This window comes from Uranotaenia lowii, chromosome 3 (genome assembly GCF_029784155.1).
Source record: "Uranotaenia lowii strain MFRU-FL chromosome 3, ASM2978415v1, whole genome shotgun sequence".
In the NCBI taxonomy this organism is placed as follows: domain Eukaryota; kingdom Metazoa; phylum Arthropoda; class Insecta; order Diptera; family Culicidae; genus Uranotaenia; species Uranotaenia lowii.
In genome coordinates, this window is record NC_073693.1 from 299,433,504 (window position 1) to 299,456,194 (window position 22,691).

The 22,691-nt window shown below is 40.1% G+C and overlaps 1 protein-coding gene across 1 annotated transcript; it reads left to right on the forward strand.

Annotated features, from left to right (window-relative positions):
• The first annotated feature begins 1,532 nt into the window (after window positions 1–1,532).
• On the forward strand, window positions 1,533–6,924 carry LOC129753653 (uncharacterized). Its single transcript, XM_055749494.1, has 4 exons — window positions 1,533–1,655; window positions 1,854–2,179; window positions 2,288–5,189; window positions 6,868–6,924. Exons 1-4 carry the CDS (start codon window positions 1,533–1,535, stop codon window positions 6,922–6,924), a joined length of 3,408 nt encoding a protein of 1,135 aa, XP_055605469.1.
• The last annotated feature ends 15,767 nt before the right edge of the window (window positions 6,925–22,691 follow it).

Genomic DNA, 22,691 nt, shown 5'->3' on the forward strand with positions numbered 1-22,691 from the left:
TTCAAAGAAAATTCCTACTTGAACTTTTAAGATTCTCATAATCTCCATTTTGAGACTTTTACGTTTGCTTTGAAATAGCTGCTTTGTCTATTTTGAGACTATTTTTACGTCTCCTTTGAGACCTTTTTTACGTCTCCTTTGAGACCTTTTTTACGTCTCCTTTGAGACTTGTATATCTCCTTTGAGGCTATAGATTATTTCCTTTGAGATTACTTTCATGCTCTTTTTTAAGGCAATTATTTTCGTCTCCTTTGAGACTATTAATGATGTCCTTTGAGAAAACTTTCATGCTCTCCTTTGAGACAGTTTTTCCGTCTCCTTTGAGACTTTTATCTCTCCTTTGAGGCTATTTAACATCTCCTTTGAGATTTTTTTTTGTATGTGTCGCGTCTCTGCTTAAGTACTCTAGCGGGCGAAAATTGTAGATGACAGAATTGTGGTAGAAGTAGATGATTGTCATAGTATGATAAGAAAAAGGAGGCAACAATCGCCATCGCTATTCGAGAACACGTTGACCAGTATCATTATCGTTAGTTTTCTAACAGTGAATAATCTCCTGGTAATTTACTGCGCACAGCTTAGTATGATTAAAATAGCTAATAATCCTTTATATTTAGATAGCTTTCTAGCGATAAAAGTTGAGCTGCGTAGCCGTAGTTGATTTAGTGCCAAGTGCCATCATAAAACCGCTCGCAACCAAAAACGTAAGACAATATGTTATTTAGAGAAATCAGGTTATTATTCCTAATTGAATCATTTTGATAGATTTCCATCATATACTCACCTTAAACCGTGAACTGCATCTTCCGTGCTAAGGAGAATACTTACCTTCTCGAACATACTCACCTGGAATACACCTGTAAGAACAATCTGTAAAGAAACAGAAATTTACCATTACTAAATACTTACCTTACATTAGCTTAGATACTCCTGCTAGTTAAATCAAAAGCTGCTAGAAAGAGTTGAGAAGTTGAGTGAAGTTGGAATAGCAGTAAAATCAGTAAACGTAAGTCATCATTCGAAAAATACTATACACACTAAGTAACACTGAAATCAATTGTAATTTTAGGATTTTTTTTAATACAACTGTTATTAAAAAAAACGGAATCATCGCCCACCTCATTCAACATCGAAAACTCATATTAAAAAAATCGTTTAAGACTTCCAAGGTGATGAAGAAGGTATCCTCCGCCCAGAATGAGAAGACCGCAACGGGAACTGTATCGAAAAGAGGTCGAAGTCCAATGAAGGTACCAACAACAACGTGTATAGGTGCTTCGTGTAGCTTTCCGGGCCTGACTACCAATATGCTACAGTGTAACAAATGCGGGTCATGGTTCCACTTTAAATGTGTAAGTGCTTCCGACGATGCACTTTCACGCGCGTGGTTCTGCAAAGGCTGCTCCCTCGAACCCTCGGATGTCCCACCGAAAAGGGGAACCAAATCCAAAGGAAAGGAGCAAATGACACCTCATTCCGTTAAAAGTGCAACTAGTCTCTGCCCTGTTTGTAATGGTCAACACACAGATGACATGGTGCAGTGCGATGCATGCGACCAATGGTACCATTTTCAGTGCGTGGGAGTCTCAGAGACCATTGCCGATATCAGCTGGAGATGCGCTAGTTGCGAAAAGGGCAAAGGTTCACAAAAACACGTAAGTTTCATTAGAGATGTCCCTGTATTTTCTACTGTACCCCCACTAGAAATTGATTCATTATCGAACACGATCGTTTCTTCGGATAATACGCGATTTCTCACCGTGCCGATAACGAATATTCCCCCAAATGTTCTCACTTACACCAGTATGCCCGCGAGCACGTTCGAAACAAAATATACGTACCCCCATCCTCAGCTAGTGCCAACCTTGTGCAGTGCCGAATTCACGAATGCCAATCTGTCATGCATTTATAACACGTCCAATCCAACAACAGCAACAGCTACAACCACAAACGTTTTTGCCAGTTCACTGACAACGTCTAGGATCGATCCCCATGTTTCGACATCAACGGAAATACCCGCCTCCATTTATTCTAACGATCGCCGTGTCAACCAGTTTATGGGTTCTACGGATCACCAGAAGCAGAAGGCCCCGAGTTCCACAAGGTCATCGATCAAACAACGGCGTGTGTCGTTGGAACTTCAGAAGCTGCTAGAAGAGGAACGTCTTAACGAAGAGGAGTATAAGAAAAAAAGTCAATTATGAACCGTCGTTTTGAGCTTTTACAAGAAGCAGCTAGCAACTCGTCATCTACCTCATCAATCCCCGAAACTGAACCAAAAACGAAGGTGGCAGAATGGTTGGACCGTTCACTTCCTGAATACACCCAGGGGCCTAGGATGGAAAGCCGCACACTCCAGCAACATCCGTATATCCAACAGCTTAACAGCGGAAATCCGCAAGAAGATGATAATCTTCACAGGCAGTGTTCCGCTTAATCAGCTGATGCACCGAATGCAGCTCAATCCGTATGGAACCAATACACACACTCGTCCAAACTTGGAGAAGGAAAGCTTCATTCCGGTGCAACAATCCACCCCGCAGCGTACCATCGGCTACCAACAAGCACACATTGACAATTTGAATAATTTTTCTAACAGTCAAGCACTAGCCCGTCAAGCTGCATCACGTGAGCTGCCTTCTTTCACTGGCGTTCCCGAAGAATGGCCGCTTTTTATTTCAACGTTCTACACTACCACGTCTATGTGCGGGTACACCCAAGAGGAAAATCTCTTAAGACTCCAAAAAAGCTTGCGTGGAAAAGCATTCGATGCTGTGAAATGCATGTTAATGCATCCCTCCAACGTTGAGTGCATAATATCAACCCTAAAAATGTTATTTGGAAACCACGAAGTTATCATACACAATTTGATATCGAGAATTAAGTCCACGCCACCGCCCCGTGATGATCGGCTCGAAACGATTATTGAATTTGCCTTGGTAGTTAAAAATCTTTGTGCTACAATTGTAGCTTGTCAGATGGACGAATATATTAACAACGCCGCGCTTGTGCGAGAGTTAGTAGATAAATTACCGACACAATTTAAGGTGGATTGGGCTAAACACAGGCGATTGAACTCGGATACTGGACTTAATACTTTCTGCAGTTGGTTGTACGATTTGGCTGAAACTCTTTCTCCTGTTGCTGCGTTATCGAGCTCCGATTCTAGAGCAGTCAGACCTGTACGAAAGGGAACCGGATTTTTGAATTTACATTCGGAATCAGAAGAAACTGACCAGCCTACTTACCATTCACCTCGAGCATGTATCATATGTAAAGGTGAATGCTCTTCTTTAGAAAGGTGCAAACGTTTTATTGAGTTGAGTAGTAAAGCCCGCTGGGCTGCAGTAAATGAGTACAATTTTTGCAAAAAGTGTCTTGGTAAACATAACCGATCCCCTTGCAAATCTCAGAAAATCTGCGGCACGAATGGCTGCACCTATAAACACCATCATCTTCTTCACAATCCTCAAAACGGTTCTACTCCACCAACGCCAGAAACATCGGTCGTCCCTCGTGATTGTAACACACACCATTACACGTCCAACCAAGCACTTTTCCGAGTGGTACCGGTAGTGTTGTATGGCGCTCAAAAGATGATAAGTACGTACGCGTTTTTGGACGATGGTTCGTCGCTTACCCATATGGAATCATCGCTTGCTTCCGAACTAGGAGTGTCCGGGGAGGTAGAACCACTTTGCTTACGATGGTCCGGTGATAAAACCCGTCAGGAAAACAATTCCGAAAAAATAACTATCGAGATTTCGGGTACGAACGCACTCCATAAGCGGTATCGACTCCCAGAGGTTCTCACAGTTTCGAATTTGAATCTTTTCCATCAAACATTGAATATGGATGAAATGTGTAAACGCTACAATCACCTGAGAGGAATACCAGCAGAATCGTACGAAGGAGTTCAACCTCGTATCCTCATAGGGAGCGACAATGCGAATCTCGGCTACGTTCTGAAAGGCAGAGAAGGAAAGATGCATGAGCCTGTGGCAACGAAGACACGGCTCGGTTGGATTGTTTACGGCGGAAACGAGTTCGGGCAACAAAAATATCTGGGCTACCATGGAGTACATATGTGTTCGTGTCAGGGTGAGCAGTATGATTCACTTCACCAGGCCATGCAAGAATATTTTTCGATTGATAGACTAGGTATCACCAAACCAGCAAGTCTAGTTGAATCCAATGAAGACAGTCGGGCACGCAAGATTCTTGAAAACATGAAGCGCAGAGAAGGAGGACGCTTCGAAACTCGTCTTCTCTGGAGATACGACAACATCAGGCTCCCAGATAGCAAACCACTCGCCCTTCGTCGACACCTATGTCTAGAAAACCGCATGAAGAAAGATCTAGGTCTGAAAACATTACTTTACAACAAGGTGCAAGACTATATTTCTAAATGTTACATTCGCAAACTTACCGAGGCTGAAATCGAGGACAGAAGTCAAAGAGTGTGGTACTTACCTGTGTTCCCAGTATTTAACCCCAACAAACCTAATAAAGTACGCATCGTGTGGGATGCGGCAGCCAAAAGCCATGGAATAGCTTTAAATTCACTTTTACTAACAGGACCAGATCAGAATTCCTCCCTTATCGACGTCCTGTTGAGATTTCGTGAGAATAAGATAGCAATTTGTGGCGACATACGTGAAATGTACCACCAGGTACTTATAGCAAAGGAAGACCAACACTGCCAAAGGTTCCTATGGAGAGAGAATCCGAATGATATAAAGATCAGCGAATATGTCATGCAAGTCATGACATTCGGGGCCTCTTGCTCACCCAGTTGTGCCCAATTCGCTAAAAATTTAAATGCCAGGGAACATGCAGGAGAATATCCACAAGCAGCATCAGCAATCACCGATAACCACTACGTAGATGATATGCTTATAACCACAGAAACAGTGGAAGAAGCAATCCGTTTGGCAAAGGAAGTGCGATTTATACATGCTCAAGCAGGTTTCGAAATGCGTAATTGGGTTTCAAATTCCTCGGAGGCTTTAGAAGCATTGAATGGAACGAATACCAATGAAAAAAGTCTAAATCTGGATGCAGAATTGTCAACTGAAAAGGTTTTGGGATTGTGGTGGTGTACAACATCGGACAGCTTTACCTACAAACTATCTCCGAAGCATGAAAAGGAGCTTCTGTCAGGAGCGCGCGTCCCTACGAAACGAGAGGTACTACGCACCCTTATGTCCATTTTCGACCCTCTTGGGTTCTTATCGAATCTGATGATATATTTAAAAATAATCCTTCAAGAAATCTGGCGCACTTCAATAGGTTGGGATGAGAAAATCACACCCAATCTCTTCAAGAATTGGCTGCATTGGTTGGCTGTCCTCCCAAAGGTACAATCAGTGCACACAAAACTTTCGGGGCTCCACTTAGCAAAATTTCGCTGTTACTTACCGTTAGCAAAAATATTTTTTTACCGTCGAGTTAGCAAAAAGCTAAATTTACTTGATTTTAGTAATTTTAAAGTTTATCTTGCTCGATTTTAGTTAAACGAAAGTATTTTAGCCGCTTTGTGCACAGACAGCAGCCGCCGCGTGTTGGGAGGAAAAAAACAAACTGACACGATTGAGCGCGGTTCCGAAAGTTTGATTCTGGTGCTCCTAAGAGCAAACGCACCAATAAGTGAGTATACGCGGCCCGGTTTTGCTCATTTCAGCGGACCGGTTTTGGGATACACACTCTTTCGCGCACCGGGCGGTAGCAAAATTATTTTTAAATTTAGCATTGCACTGAGAAAACGTTTGAAGAAAATCTTATTCTTGAATTAATACGGACCGAGTAAATTTTCGGAGTCGTCCACCAAACGGCTCTTCTTAGTTACATGATCATTTTTGGTCATAAAATACGATGCTTCGAGTTTGTTTATCTGAAATTGAGTGAGAAAGGAAAAAATGTTATCAAAATTCATAGGTAGAAAAAAGTCCTAAACAATATAAAATACAAAATAAATAACTCTCCACCAGAACCAGCAATTGCACTTTCTCGTTCAATTCCTGGATAAATCCGAAAAAATGTAACGAAATTGCGAATTCAACTGTTTATTCAAAAAAAAAAATCCATCCACAATTTTAATCTCATACACATTTTTTCTTAAAATGAATATCAACAAACATCCACACGCTGCGACGTCGTTTGTTTAATTCTGCTTAAATCTTCAACTTCTTTTTCTGTCCAACGTGCTGACTGAAATAGTTGCTGCTCCGAAAAACTGGGTCCCATTAGTTGCAAACTTATTGAGAGACCTCGTTTCGAAAGCCGAATTGGTAGGGACAGTAATGGAATGCCACCCATACGGTTGGATACAAAAATCCTGCACAGCGCACTGGTCTCGATTATTATTACTCCGAAAAAAATCCTTGAAGCTTCACTCAAGGTTGTGGGAATCAGTAAAATGTTTACTACACGGAATGCACAATCAAAATTTTCAGAAAGCAATCGTCGGACTTGAAGGGCTTTTCGGAAATATTTCATGGAATTAGTTTTTGCGCAATAAAAAAAGTTTCCGCTTTCCGTTCGTTTGTTTAATTCTGCTTAAAAACGGTAGAATTTTTTCAGTGCATGTTTGATCTCGCCCCTTTCTAGTGAGCAAATTTGGTGATTTTGTCGGTCCCGACGGCAACGGCCCTATTTTGCTCACCTTCATACTAACCCCCGGTGCGGTATGGAAGTGATCAAACTCGTGAGCATTTTCACTTTGCTCGCGATTGCTGCGGATGCCCTAAAGGTGGCTAAGTCAACTACGATATACTAGCCTAATCGACGCCGGAAGCGTACAGGTAGGATCAATTATAAATTATAAAGATTTTCCAACTTTTTAATTGTTTATTATTTTTCTACCAGGTTACAACTTCAAAAAGAAATCCTCAACAGTCTGGAAATGGAAAGGGCCGAGACTGAAAATTCAACGAGCTCCATCCGACACACAACTTAGTGCATTCGTTGGTAAGAATGGCATTGCAATCCGCTCGCCGGAAGGTGCGTCCCCAGGATCGGAACTTCTGTTCTACAAAGTGTCAAAATTTTTAAGAAAAATGTGAAAAATAAATTAAAAGTGAATGAAATTTAAGTATTGTATTTAAGAATCAAACATTCCCCCTAAATCACCACAGAAAAACCATAAATTTTAAAATTTCAGGTCCGGGCGATCTTTTTCTCCGGTTTTTGCTAAAAAAGTGAGCAAAAATAGCGGCGGCTAAATTTTTCGCTCGTTTGCTAAAATTTTAGTTCGAAAAAATTGCTAAATTGATTGCTAAGATTTTAGCTGGTCAAATTTGAGCAAAATTTTGCTAATTTCCGGCCTCGAAAGTTTTGTGTGTGAGCATCCCTCGATGCTACCGCTCGGACATAAAGTTAAACCCAGACATTATTGTGCAAATGCATATACTTTCGTCGACGCCAGCGAGTTAGGATACACACAAAACTTTCGGGGCTCCACTTAGCAAAAATTCGCTGTTACTTTCCGTTAGCAAAAATATTTTTTTACTGTTGAGTTAGCAAAAAGCAAAATTTACTTAATTTTAGTATTAAGAAAGTTAACCTTGCTTGATTTAAGCAAAAGGAAGGTTTTCTAGCCGCTTTGATTATTTAGACAGCAGCCGCCGCCAGTTGGGAGAAAAACAACAAACCGAAGTGATCCAGTGCGATTCAGATAATTCGATGCTTGCGGTTCGTTCGGTCGATACCGGATGCATACAGGTAAGGGCCGATCTTGAAGTGAACAGATTTTTCAATTTTTAAATTCCAAATTGTTTGTTTTTCTTACCAGGTTGCAACTGCTGGCAAACGCGACGGTTTATTTGCAACAGTTCGAAATGAAGAGGGACCAAAACTGGTATGTCAACGCGCTGCATCCGGCACAACCCAGGTGCATTTCTTGAAGAGGGTCGGAAGGTGCGTTCCTTGGATCGGAACACATTTCTAATTAACGAAAATTGGTAAATGAAGGTCCGAAAAAAATGTGAAAAATAAATTAAAAGTGAAGTTATTCGTTTATTCTATTTAATGATCTAACATTCCCTCCGAATTTGTCATGAAAAAACAAAAAAAATTGAAATTTAAGATCCGGGGAAATCTTTTCCTCCGGTGTTTGCTAAAAAAGTGAGCAAAAATTCCGGCGGCTAAATTTTACTCTCGTTTGCTAAAATTTCAGTTCGAAAAATTTGCTAAATTGATTGCTAAGTTTCTAGCTGGTCAAATTTGAGCAAAATTTTGCTAATTTCTGGCCTCGAAAATTTTGTGTGTATGCTGCTGTTGTCTATCTACGCTATGAAAGCGACGGAAATATAGAAACTGCAATCGTTGCCGCCAAAGCTCGGGTTGCGCCGTTAAAATTTTTGTCCATCCCAAGAATGGAATTAGAAGCTGCGGTCATCGGATCACGATTGGCAGCCTCTATTTGCAAAGCATTAACGTTGACTATCAAAAAACGCTTTTTTTGGAGCGATTCTCGTGACGTTCTTTGCTGGATCAGGTCAGATTTTTTTTTTTTTTTTTTGTAAATTCTTTATTTGAAACGGCTCATACCTCTACACACAAAACTTTCAAGGCTCCACTTAGCAAAAATACTGTGTTACTTTCGATTAGCAAAAAGAGTTGTTTTACTAACGCGATAGCAAAGTTATTATTTTGCTTGATTTTGGTAATAAAGCAGCCTAGCTAGCCGCTTCGTTCAGACAGCAGCCGCCGGTTTCGAGAAAAAAATAGTTCGACGCGAATCAGTGCGGTTGAGAAAATTAGGTCGAATTCACAGTGAGCGCGGTGCGAAGTGCGAAGCGAATTTCCAATTCGCGCGAAAAACCGCTTCTCATTGAAACACGTTGAAAAAAACATCGACCGGCCACAGTGCAAGCGAATTTTCGTGCGAAGACCCGGCTGGATCGCGCGAATTCATTCTGTTCATCTGGACATACACTGAAAATATTCTCTCGGAAATGTTTTATCGTAAAATGATTTATCAAAAAAATATTTTTCAAAAGTTTTTTTATTTAATTATCATTGCCGTTTCTGTGTTAGTAATAAAAAATGTACGGTTTTTTAGCGCGGATTTTCGAATAAAAAACGCGGTTTCAGTCTTTATCAATTGAAACAAATTCTAACTGGCAATAAACGACCGGTGGCATGGAAGCCCCACAATATGTGTATAGGGCGAAGGGGCTGAACGGATAGAAGTTGGAATTTGTTATCCGACGCCATCTTGAAATCCAATATGGCCCCTTCCACTCAACTTTAAAATGCTGGAAGTGACTAAAAGCCGATGAAACTCCCACAATATGGGTATTGGATGAAAGTACTCAATAAGTAGAAGTCGAATTTGACTGTCCGACGCCATTTTGAAATAAAAGATGGCGGTTCCCGCTTAATTCAAAATGCAATAAAGAACTGAAAATCGTATGGTCCATCCAAAATATAAGAAAAGAGTGAAAGGGATAAAAAAATTGATGAAAAATTACTGACAAAAATTTAACAAAATTTAAAAAAGCATGAAATGAATAAACAAAAATATGACAAGTGTTATAAAACTAAAGTAATAATGACAAAAATATAACAAAACTGTGGGAAAATATGAATAACTATTACTAAAATTAAAAAATATGACAAAAGAAATAAAGACAAATGACAAAACTTTGAATAAAACACGATAAATGTGGTAAAATAATTATGCCAAAAATATGACAAATTTAAAAAAATTAGACAAAAATATGAGGAAAAATTCACAGAAATAGCAGCAAAACTATGACAAATGAGAAAAATAATGTATGGCAAAATTATAATCAAAATTTGACAATATGACCTGACAGAGCTAATATAAGGACCAATATTTGTCAACAAATTTACAAAAATGACAAAATAATAACAACAAATTTACAATAAAATCACAAAAATCTGACAAAAAACAAAAACCCAAAATTAAAAAAAAAAATGACATAATGTTGAATATGTTAAAAATGTAACTCAGTTGGCAAGTTAGTTCCCTCCTAAGCCAATGTCCGTGAGTTCAAATACAAGAGTAATCATCGAATGCAGTTGTACTGGGTAAGACTTTCAGCACTGCTTTCAGTATGAAGAGAAGATGTTAAAACGACTAAAATCGAACGAAAAAAGACAAAACTCACAATCAAATGAACAAAAAATCTGACAGAACTATGACAAAAATACGACAAATGAAAACATGACAAAACTATTACAAAAATTAAAATAAAATGACAAAAATCTTACAGTACTATAACAACCTTTGTCAACTGTTTGTCATAATTTTGTTTTCTTATCGTTGTTTTGTTAAATTTTTATCATATTTTTTCATAGCTTTGTTACATATATATTTATTACATTTGTAAGATTTTTTTCATAGTATCGCCAGATTTATGTAATTTTATTGCAAAATTTTGTCATATTTGTAAATTTTGATTTTTCATATTATTATTTCAATTTTCATATTTTCCATAATGTTGTCAAGTATTTGTTAAAGTTTTTATTTCGAGTTTTGAAATTATTGTTAATTTTTTGTTATTATTTAGTCAACTTTATTAATTTTTGTCAGATTTTTTAAAAATTTGGTCAAGGCTTTGCCATTTTAATGTCAAATTTATCATAGATTTGGTATATTTTTATCATATTGTAATATTTGTGTCACCTTTGTCATATTTCTATCAAAGTTTTGTCAGCGTTTCGTAATATTTGTTGTTATTATATTGTAATTTTTTTTCATTATTTTGTTATATTTTTGTCATAGTTTTGGTAGATTTTTTCTACCAGAAAGAAATCTATTCTCCGACGTACTCATAAAGTCCAGGCAATTCATGACCTTAAGATTCCTTTTCATAATCCCCGCGGTCCTAGAACGCGCAAGGTTTTTCCGCGGTTTTCCGAAGTTAACGTGGTTTTTCGGAATTAACGCGGATTATTTTTTTTTGGCGCGGTACGTATCCCTCGCTCACAGTTTTGATTCTGCAAATTAATTTGCAAAGATTTTTTCACAAGTGATTAATTTTTGCAAAACAGAAGGTTTTTTTTCAGTGTTGAACCGCTTCGCAATTCGCGTACACTGTGGCCGGCCTTCAAAAATGAACTTGCGAAATTCATCCGGTGAATGAATATTTCGCTTCGCAGTTCGCTTCGCGCTCACTGTGTTCGTACCCTTAGATGCTGGCAGAACCTGCGGAGACTAGGCTGACAACGACGGAATGGAAGCCAGGTCAACTTGCTGCATGTGATGGAGATGGTGAATAAATTCACACCGGGAACGGACAGGTAATAGCAGATTTGGCCAATGGAAATCCGGTTTTAAATTTCAAAAATTCTGTGTTTTTTTCTACAGGTTGCGGCTGCCGGCGACAACAGACATCATTGCCATCAGGATGATCGACAAAAAGGAAACTGATCTGGCCGCATCGGTTTTCCGCTTGGCGGATGGTCAGTTACCGCGGACAAGTGCGGTTTTGTTTTTCAAGTGCAGGAAGTGTTAATTGAAATTTGAAAAAAAGTGTCAAATAAATTATGTGAAAAAAATTTTGTATTCTATTGTATAAGCAGATATTTCCCCCAAATTTCCTGGAAAAAGAATAAATATTGAATTTCAAATCCAATAGGATCTTTTCTACCGGTTTTTTGCTAAAAGAAGTGAGCAAAAACTGCGGCGGCTAAATTTTTCTCTCGTTTGCTAAAATTTTAGTTCGAAAAATTTGCTAAAATGAATGCTAAGTTTCTAGCTGGTCAAATTTGAGCAAAATTTTGCTAATTTTCGGCCTCGAAAATTTTGTGTGTATACACACAAAACTTTCGAGGCCGGAATTTAGCAAAATTTTGCTCAAATTTGACCAGCTAGAAATTTAGCAATCAAATTAGCAATTTTTTTAAACTCAAATTTTAGCAAACGAGAGAAGCCGTAAGTTAGCCGCCGGAATTTTTGCTCACCTTTTAGCAAAAATCGGTGGAAAATACCGCAGGGAATTTAGCTAATTATTATTTCATTTGAAATTCATGGGGAATAAAAATTCAATAACCGAATAAAATACACGGATTTTTTATAGATATTTCTATTTATTATTAAGAAATCTTCACGAATTTCACGTCATCACTACTAACTTATTTTCACTTGCACTTTGACTGGGTTGTGGAGTTCCATTCGATCTTTCCGGGTTGTTCCGAAGTGGTGGCCGTCGGGCTGATTTCAGTTCCTGGTGGGTTTCCGAACATGTCGTGCTAAATTCAATGCCAGCACTTGACATCTTCTCCGGCGATCATTCTTGCATTGTTCTGTTTGCCGGCAGCGAAAACCTGGTTGAAAAAATACAAAAAAATAACACAACATTAACCGGAAAAAAATAACACAACATTAACCGGAAATTCTACGTGTTGAGATCGATCCTCACCTATGTCGATTTGTCCACCATTTGGAAGTCGATTTGGCCACAAAAGCCAACGTTAGCCGCGAACTCTGCAACCGCACTACACTTCCGTTAGTTGAATTGGTTTGGAAACGGTTGGCGGCGGCAAAACGGCGTTTATCAAAGAGCAGGCGGCTACCGAACTTCGGTTTTACTCAAAAACAAGCTAAATCAGCATTTTGCTAAGTCGATAGCAAAAAAATGTTTTTGCTAACTGGAAGTAACCGACTATTTTTGCTAAGTGAAGGCCCAGAAATTTTGTGTGTAGGCTTTAAGGAGCCAAACTCGTTTTGCATTTTTACAATTGGTATGCTTAGCTTAACACTTGTTTAGAAGACAAAGAAGGATAGAAAGGGAAATATGAAAATAAAAAGAATTACAGCTGAAGATCAATAGCTTTTAGGAAAAGATATATTTCGAACATGTAGTCCAAATCCATCACAGCTAACACATCCCTCACTGGAACGTCAGGTGGTTTTCCTCGGGCCCGAAGGGAATCTATGAAATTCGCTCTGGCGACAAGGTGGTCCTCACACGACCAAACAATATGCTCGATGTCTTGGTATCCTAGGCCGCAATCGCATAAATTGCTGCTAGCAATATTTATACGATAGAGTACCGCATTCAAGGAATAATGATTGGACATGAGACGGGAAAATAAACGAATAAAATCCCGACTCAGGTTCAATCTATCAAACCAGGGTTTAAGGCTTACCTTTGGGATAATCGAGTGAAGCCACCGACCCAACTCATCCTCGTACCATCTGCGCTGCCAGTTGACAAGAGAGTTTCTCCGAGCCAAGAAGTAGAATTCGTTGAATACGATTTCACGCTGGTAAATGTTGCCTTCCATCGCACCCACCTTTGCAAGGGAATCTGCTCTCTCATTGCCTACTATTGAGCAATGTGAGGGGACCCAGACAAAGGTGATGAAAGAGCAACGTCTTGATAATGTAGTCAATATATCTCGTATCTTTTCGAGGAAGTACGGCGTAAACTTTCCTGGTCTTATAGATCGGATCGCTTCAACAGAGCTGAGGCTATCAGTTATAATATAGTAGTGTTCAACTGGTCGTGAGGCGATACTATCCAGAGCGCAATGAATAGCAGCTAACTCTGCGATGTACACAGAACATGGTGACTGGAGACTGTATGAGGCGCTGAAGATTTCGTTGAACACTCCGAATCCTGTTGTTTCCTCTATAAGTGATCCATCGGTAAAGTACATTTTATCAGCATCGACGTGTCTATATTTAGCTTCGAAAATTCTTGGAATCAAAAGTGAACGGTGCGTGTCCGGGATTCCACGGATTTCCTGCTGCATAGACAAATCAAACTGGACAGAAGAATGGTCGTAGTCTGGGCTACAAACACGAGTTGGAGAATACGAAGAAGGGTTTACCTGCATTGACATGAAGACATGGTATATAGACATAAATCTAGTTTGAAGATTTTGCTCAAGTAACCTTTCGAAATTCACAATCACCAATGGGTTCATGACCTCACACCTGATGAGGAACCGGAGTGAAAGTAAATTGAATCGATCTTTCAGGGGGAGTATTCCTGCCAAAACTTCAAGACTCATATTATGCGTTGAGGGCATACAGCCCAAAGCGATGCGGAGACAACGGTATTGGATACGCTCGAGTTTGATTATGTGAGATTTGGCAGCTGACTGAAAACAGAAGCTACCATATTCCATAACTGAAAGAATGGTCGTTCGATACAATTTTATAAGATCTTCTGGATGGGCTCCCCACCAGGTGCCAGTGATTGAACGGAGAAAATTGATTCTTTGTTGGCATTTTCCTTTCAGATACTCAATGTGGGTTCTCCAGGTACACTTGGAATCAAACCAAACCCCAAGATACTTAAAACACCTCGATTGAGTGATCGTTCTGCCTAGGAGTTGAAGCTTAGGTTGAGCAGGTCTACGTTTTTTAGAGAAAACAACCATCTCCGTTTTCTGAGGGGAAAACTCAATCCCAAGCCCTAAAGCCCAGGAAGACAATCTGTCTAAAGTATCTTGTAAAGGTCTGTGCAGATGAGACTCAGTAGATCCTGTGACAGATACCACGCCATCATCTGCAAGTTGTCTTAAAGTACAGCCTTCAGAGAGACAACTGTCGATGTCACTTACGTAAAAGTTGTACAAAAGTGGGCTCAAACATGAACCTTGCGGAAGGCCCATGTAAGAGGTCCTTCTAATTGAAATATCTCCGTGAGCAAAGTTCAGATGTTTCTCACAAAGCAAGCTGTATAAGATGTTGTTCAATAGGGGAGGCAGACCCCGGGAGTGCAACTTGTCTGACAACACCTCTATTGAGACTGCATCGAAAGCTCCCTTTATGTCCAGAAACACTGAAGCCATTTGCTCACGTTTTGCGTACGCCATTTGTATCTCTGAAGACAGCAAAGCAAGACAATCGTTTGTCCCTTTGCCCCTTCGAAACCCAAATTGAGTATCTGAAAGGAGGCCATTTGCTTCTACCCATTTATCCAAACGAAACAAAATCATTTTCTCCATCAATTTGCGTAAACAAGACAACATCGCTATTGGACGGTACGAATTCGCATCGGACGCTGGTTTTCCGGGCTTTTGGATAGCGATAACTCTCACTTGTCTCCACTCTTGGGGAACAATGTTGTTCTCCAAGAATTGATTAAATAAATTTAACAAGCGAAATTTGGCGGCGTCCGGAAGGTTTTTCAACAAGTTGAATTTAATCTTATCAATTCCCGGAGCTGAATTGTTGCAAGAGAGAAGGGCAAGTGAGAATTCGACCATCGAAAAGCTGGAATCCAGACCACACCTATTTGGCGGCACATTCCGAATTATTTTTTTTACAGGTGTAGAATCTGGACAGACTTTTCGTGCGAAGTTAAATATCCATCTATGTGAATACTCCTCATTTTCATTCGTAGATGATCGATTGCGCATGCTTCGTGCCACTTTCCACAAAGTATTCAAGGATGTTTCTCGTGATAATCCACCTACAAAATTCCTCCAATAGGCCTTTTTCTTCCCCTTGATCAATTTTTTAAACTGATTCTCAAGAGAAGCGTATGTTTGAAAATGGATAAGAGTTCCATATTTTCGAAAATCTTTAAATGCTGTTGATTTTTCCTTATAAAGCTTGAAACACTGGGGATCCCACCATGGATTAGGAGGCCTTCGACGCACAGATGATTCTGGGATGGATTTTGTTTGAGCAAAAACTGCACTATCGTGTATCAAGCAAGAAAGAAAGTGGTACTCCTCCAAAGGAGGTAAAACATGCATAGAGTCGATGGCTGTATTGATTGTGTCCGAGTACTTTTTCCAGTCGATGTGTCTTGTAAGGTCATATGTCATATTTATTGTGTTTGAAGAGCTGACCCCATTGGTGATTGTGATTTCGATAGGCAAATGATCACTACCATTAGGATCATGGATCAGCTTCCACTGGCAATCAAATGATAGTGAATTTGAACAGAGCGAGAGGTCAATTGCACTTTGTCTTGCAGGAGGTTTAGGCACCCGTGTTTTTTCACCCGTGTTTAAAATTGTTAAATTGAAACTGTCGCAAATGTCATAAATAAGAGTAGAACGACTATCGTCAATTTGTTCCCCCCAAACAGTTCCATGTGAATTGAAGTCACCCAGGATCAACCTTGGCTCAGGCAAAACTGAACACAGGTCCTCTAGGTGACTTCGATCTACTGCAACTCTCTGAGGCCAGTACAAACTGACAACACATATGTCCTTACCTCTTATTGTTGAATGACAAGCAACAGCCTCAATTCCGCCTGATAAAGGAAGGTGAATTCTATAAAAGGAGTGGCGCTTATTGATCCCCAAAAGCACCCCTCCATAAGAATCGTCACGATCCAGACGGATTATATTAAAATCGTGGAAAGAGATGTTAGATTGAGAAGAAAGCCAAGTTTCAGACAACGCAAAAATATCGCAATTAGTTTTATGAAGCAAATAATTAAGTGAATCCAATTTTGGAATAAGACTGCGACAATTCCACTGTAGAACAGTGATATCTCCGACCTCTCGGCGTAAATTAGCCATCGAGAGATACAAATACTGAAAGGAGGGGCCAAGTTTGCATCATCTGCATTAAAAATGTCTTAACTACAGGAAGCATTGCAAAAACAATGTCTTTGATGGGTTCTGATACATTGAAACACGAAAAAATTCCCTTCAAAATGTCTGTCAACTTAAAGAGGCCAGACTTTGTAGTTGATTCTGGTATCACGTTAGGGGTATGGGTTTGTGAAGCTCCCGGAGCTGTTGGTTTATTCTGCAGTGGTACGTTTCCGCGAAAACCTGGAGGAACTTGTTTTTCCTTTTCAGTAGAAGTCGAATTTTTCTCGTTTCTATTTGTAGAGACAACCATAGAGATTTTAGCAGGTATTTTCGGAGAAGGCGCCTTCGAACGCTTCCGAGAGCCTCCTGCAACGAAAACTGGCTGAACTTCATCAGCCGTATCTGTGTCTTCATTGTCAACTGGCAGCACTGAAAAAATGTTACTAGTCTGAGGTTGGACCGGGGGAGAGGCGCTCTTTAATATGGCGGCATAAGAACGTTTGGAACGTTCTTTTAAAGAACGCCTCTGTTTATCCCAGCTACCTTTAAATGCCTCGCACGAGGAGATTTCATGGGGTGAGCCCCCGCAATAGACACATTTCTGTTCTATTGCCGAGCATGCTCCTTCCCCATGATTCTCCCCGCAACGACAGCATCGCTGCTTATTGCAGCAATGAGATGCAGTGTGTCCCAATTTTATGCAATTTTTGCACTCCATTGGGCGAGGCACATAAAGGCGTACTGGAAGCCTTAAAATTCCGTCAATCAAGACGTAGTGAGGGAGGGCTGTTCCTGCGAAGGTTACTCGAATCGAGGCTGAAGGCGTATACTTTTTAACGCCATCAACGACGGTGGCAGTCTTGAGTTGGCGACAATCCAAGATTCCGACCGAAGTCGAATCAAGGCTCTTGAACTTACCAACGCCGTGGGCCTTAACGTATTCAGCCTCCAGACTCGATTCGGTGATCACGCCCTCGATCTCCACGTCCCGAGACGGAATATAGAGCTGATACTCTAAATTAAAAAAATTGCTAACAAGAATCCCGTTTGCAGCCTTCCGGTCGGCCACAACGACGCGCAATTTATTTGGCCGTACCTTTGAAACAGTGGTAACGGAGGGCCACCTCGCCAGATCTTTGGTGATCTGCACCACGTTCAAACCTTTACCGTTAGCTTTGGGCCGGATAAAAACCACCCACGGCCCAGAAAAGGTTGAGCTCTCTGGATAGGTCCGGAGTCGGGATGTTTTTTCCGCAGATATAGGTGGCGAGAGAGAACTGTCTACTAGAGAGGCATTCGAAGGACCAGCTACTGCTGAATCCTCCAGATGCTCCTCATCTTCGTAGATGATCTTCTCATCATCTACAGCTGGTGGATCCAACCCCCCGCCTTCGCTCATATTTTTTCGCGGAGACACGAATGTCTACCGTGTCAAAAATATGAGCGGAGCAAAAAATGTTCGAAATAAAAAATAAAGATAAAAAATAGAAAGAAGAAAAGGGAAAAAAGAATAAAAAGAACTCACACTTTCTATAACTGTGTATTTTTTCAACCACGTGGTCTTTCGATGAAAGAAGATGGCGTCGTCAATCAATCTACACGTCGTTAATCTCGGTCGACGCTGGAATGTCCTGAGAACTGCAACCCGATCACGGCAACTAACACCGGATTTATCGAATTACGGCCTCAACAGTATCCAAACTCGAATTGCGATGTTTCGGGAATGTGTCAGCGGCAACCTAACCTCCAACTCGGAAGATGCCGGAAGATTATGATGTCTCGGAGATGTTCTGGGCAATGCAATTGATGCACAGCGATCGCACATTTGTATGAATTGTCCTTAAAATGTCGGCTTTTGACAACCGAACAAGCAGCAGAACAAACAAATCACTCCGCGTGGAAACACTTTTCGATAGCACACTCCGATTTGTCGAAACAAAAGACTTGAAAACTGCGGCGAAAACAATACGTCCGCACTGGTCGAGATACTGATCGAGAATGATCAGGTCAGATCATCGAAGGTACTCTCAGTATGTAGGACATCGTGTGAGTGAGATCTTAGAAGCTACCGAAATTGCAGAATGGAGATGGATCCCTTCGGAAGAAAATGTCGCAGATGAAGGCACAAAGTGGCAAAAGCCACCTGAGCTCACCAACGACTGCCGCTGGTTTAAAGGACCCGAATTTCTAAAAGAACACGATTCAACATGGCCCGTAGAACGCACCTTGCACCAATCCACAACTGAAGAACTTAGGAAGACATTGAATTGTCATGAACACTTACCGTTATCCCCAGAACTATTTGATCCTTCGAATTTTAGGAGCTGGAACTTACTGCGGAGGACTTCTGCGATGATTCTAAGATACATGCAAAATTGTACGCTTTGTGCTAAGAACGAACCACGCAATGTCGAACCCCTGTCAGGAGCAGAGATTCGAAAAGGTGAAATAGTTATGTTCCGGCAAGCGCAACAGAAAAAATATTGGCAAGAGATCACAATACTGTCCCGCAAAGATTTGGTTGAAAAAGGCATTCCAAAATCCAGTTCCTTATTTGAATTCTGGCCGTTTCTCGATAGCGAAAACGTATTGCGAGCAAAAACCCGTATTGGAGCATGCGAGGTCGCTAGTATGGACACTAAGAATCCAATAATTTTACCGCAAGATAGTTACATATCATGGCTTATTGTCCAGCATTACCACGTTCGTTATTACCACCGTAATCACCGCACAGTACTGAACGAACTGAAGCAGCGCTTTCGAATCATCCCTCGATTAACAAATCTCTACACACAAAACTTTCGGGGCTCCACTTAGCTAAATTTCACTGTTACTTTCCGTTAGCAAAAATATTTTTTTACTTTTGAGTTAGCAAAAAGCTAAATTTACTTGATTTTAGTAATGAAAAAGGTCATTTTACTTGATTTTAGTAAAACGAAGGTTTTTCAGCCGCTATGTTCACAGACTCCAGCCGCCGCGCCAGTTGGGAGAAAATTAAAAAGCTGTCGCGATTAAGTGCGGTTCCGGATGTTCGTTGCTGGTGGTTCTTGTTGGTGGGCAACTTCACGAAGAAACGGTAGCTAAATCGACACCGGATGCTTACAGGTAAGGTCCAATCTTAAAGTGTTTTGATTCTCCAATATTTTAATTTGAAATTTGTGTGTTTGTTTTTTTCCTACCAGGTTGAAAGTGCAACACGAAACCCGCAACAGTCCGGCAATGAAGAAGGACCACAACTGGAATTTCAACGAGCTGCATCCGGAAAACACCCCGGTGCTTTCTTTGATGAAGATGGCATGGCATTTTGCTCGCCAGTAGGTGCGTTCCCAGGATCGAACCTTCCGTTTAACGAAAAGTGTGAAAAAAATTTAAAAAATGTGAAAATTAAATTATAAGTGAATGTAATTTGTGTATTCTATTCAATAATCAAATATTCCCCTGATTTTCCAGAGAAAAAGTAACAAAACATGAAATTACGGGTCCCAGCCATCTTTTTCTCCGGTTTTTGCTAAAAATTTGAGTAAAAATTGCGGCGGCTAACTTTTCCTCTCGTTTGCTGAAATTTTAGTAAAAAAAAATTGCTAAATTGATTGCTAAGTTTCTAGCTGGTCAAATTTGAGCAAAATTTTGCTAAATTCCGGCCTCAGAAATTTTGTGTGTACCGCAAGGTGCGGGCGAATTGCCAGGTGTGCAAGAATTTGCGAGCTGTACCTCATCCTCCTCCGATGAGCGATCTTCCTGCATCCAGAGTATCGGCATTCACACGACCATTTTCATACGTAGGAATCGATTACTTTGGTCCACTAAACGTAACGGTAAAACGTAGCACTGAAAAGCGTTGGGGCGTATTGATTACGTGTCTCACAGTGAGAGCAATACATATCGAAATCGCGTATTCGTTATCGGCACAGTCCTGCATTATGGCACTTAGAAATTTCATGGGAAGAAGAGGCATTCCAATAGAAATCGTAAGCGATCGTGGTACAAATTTAATTGGGGCAAGCAAAGAACTTTTATCGGCCTTGAACGAAATGAATCAAAATCTGATTATACAGGAAATCTCTAGTCCAGACACTACATGGACTTTTATACCACCGACATCCCCACATATGGGCGGTTCGTGGGAACGAATGATTCAGACAGTAAAACGAAACTTGAACCAAATCAACCCTCGACATCAACTGACCGACGAAGTATTACGCAATCTGCTGATTGAAGTGGAGAACGTTGTCAACTCTAGACCGTTGACTCATCTAGCGCTAGACGATTCGGAATCCCCAGTGTTGACGCCAAACCATTTTTTGCTAGGTTCATCTAACGGCTTAAAACCACCCACATTGTTCGATGACAGCAACGCAGCTCTGAACAACACGTGGCGTACATCACAAGTTGAAGCCAACATCTTCTGGAAGCGTTGGACGAGGGATTATCTTCCAGAGATTACGAGACGATCCAAATGGCTTACACCGGTGAAGGCTATCGAGATTGGTGACATTGTCATTGTCGTTGATCCGAATCTACCTAGGAACTGCTGGCCATTGGGTAAGGTGATATCTGCGAACGAGGGGAAGGATGGTGAAGTCAGATCTGCAGTTATTCAAACAGCGACAGGAATTTACGAAAGACCTGCTGTGAAACTCGCCGTGCTAGATGTTAGACGCTAAAATTGAGTAAACCACTAGTAGCTGAATTGCGGAGGAGGAGCCACTAGCTGGCGTACTGCGGGGGAGTGTCGCGTCTCTGCTTAAGTACTCTATATAGCGGGCGAAAATTGTGGATGACAGAATTGTGGTAGAAGTAGATGATTGTCATAGTATGATAAGAAAAAGGAGGCAACAATCGCCATCGCTATTCGAGAACACGTTGACCAGTATCATTATCGTTAGTTTTCTAACAGTGAATAATCTCCTGGTAATTTACTGCGCACAGCTTAGTATGATTAAAATAGCTAATAATCCTTTATATTTAGATAGCTTTCTAGCGATAAAAGTTGAGCTGCGTAGCCGTAGTTGATTTAGTGCCAAGTGCCATCATAAAACCGCTCGCAACCAAAAACGTAAGACAATATGTTATTTAGAGAAATCAGGTTATTATTCCTAATTGAATCATTTTGATAGATTTCCATCATATACTCACCTTAAACCGTGAACTGCATCTTCCGTGCTAAGGAGAATACTTACCTTCTCGAACATACTCACCTGGAATACACCTGTAAGAACAATCTGTAGGGGAGAATGAGGATACTTGATCCCTGGGGATACTTGATTCCTTAGCTATATCTCGAAACTGGAATGTCTTACAAAGATCAAATGTTCTAGAAAAATGTGCCAAAATGAGCAAAATAACAATGCTTGTAGTTTATAAAATTTTAATAAAATAATTGTTTGAGTTATTGAACTTTGTTTGAAAAATTTCACAAAATGTAACTTGAAGATCTTTTTTCATCACTTTAAAATGTTCCTTACATGGGAAAATTATGAAAAAAATATTTGTTCCAATGTATCAATCGTTCGAGCGTAAAATGAACTTTATAATGCCCTATTTTCAAAGTAATGGAAAACTCTCAACTTTTTTCAGAAAAAGTTTTCTAAAATGTTGATTATGGGTACAATTGATCCCCTAGAGTTGGGTACAATTGATCCCCCTTCCAAACGGCATATTCTTCTTCTGAATTGATCCATATGATTGCTGATTACGAAATTACTAATATTTATCCAAAAACTAATATTTATCAATCAATTGTCTGAAGAAAAGAGCAAAAATAAATAATTTTCTCTTAATTATAAAAAATAACGTCTTTAAGTATGCAATGTTATTAGCGTTGAGACAAAGTGATAGAATTTTCTTCTAATGTCTGCTATAAATTGTGAAATGAGAACAAACATGACTAAAATAGTCAATTAACATTCTATCTTGGGGTTTTGTTTGATTTTTATACAAGGATTAGGGCTTCCTGAATAAAAGATCAAGTCTCCTTCAATAGGGGATCAAGTCTCCCCTAACTTCAGAAAAATCGCATTTTTTTTACTCCCACGAAAATGCTTCTAGTTCATCAACAGGTTCAAGTATCGTTCTAATTTTTGGAGCATAGGAACTTGAAGTTACAAGCTGTCAGAAAATGTCAAAGACGGCGAGTTGCTAAATTTTTCCAAAAAGATATGGTGAAAATAAGAAAAGGGGATCAAGTATCCCCACTCTCCCCT

Bases quoted from the DNA above. Each gene is read 5' to 3' on its own strand.
- LOC129753653 (XM_055749494.1), top strand. From the start codon at position 1,533: ATGGTGCAGTGCGATGCATGCGACCAATGGTACCATTTTCAGTGCGTG. The intron at 1,656-1,853 runs GTAAGTTTCATT...CCCCATCCTCAG, and splicing joins GCAAAGGTTCACAAAAACAC to CTAGTGCCAACCTTGTGCAG. The intron at 2,180-2,287 runs GTATAAGAAAAA...CCAAAAACGAAG, and splicing joins GAACGTCTTAACGAAGAGGA to GTGGCAGAATGGTTGGACCG.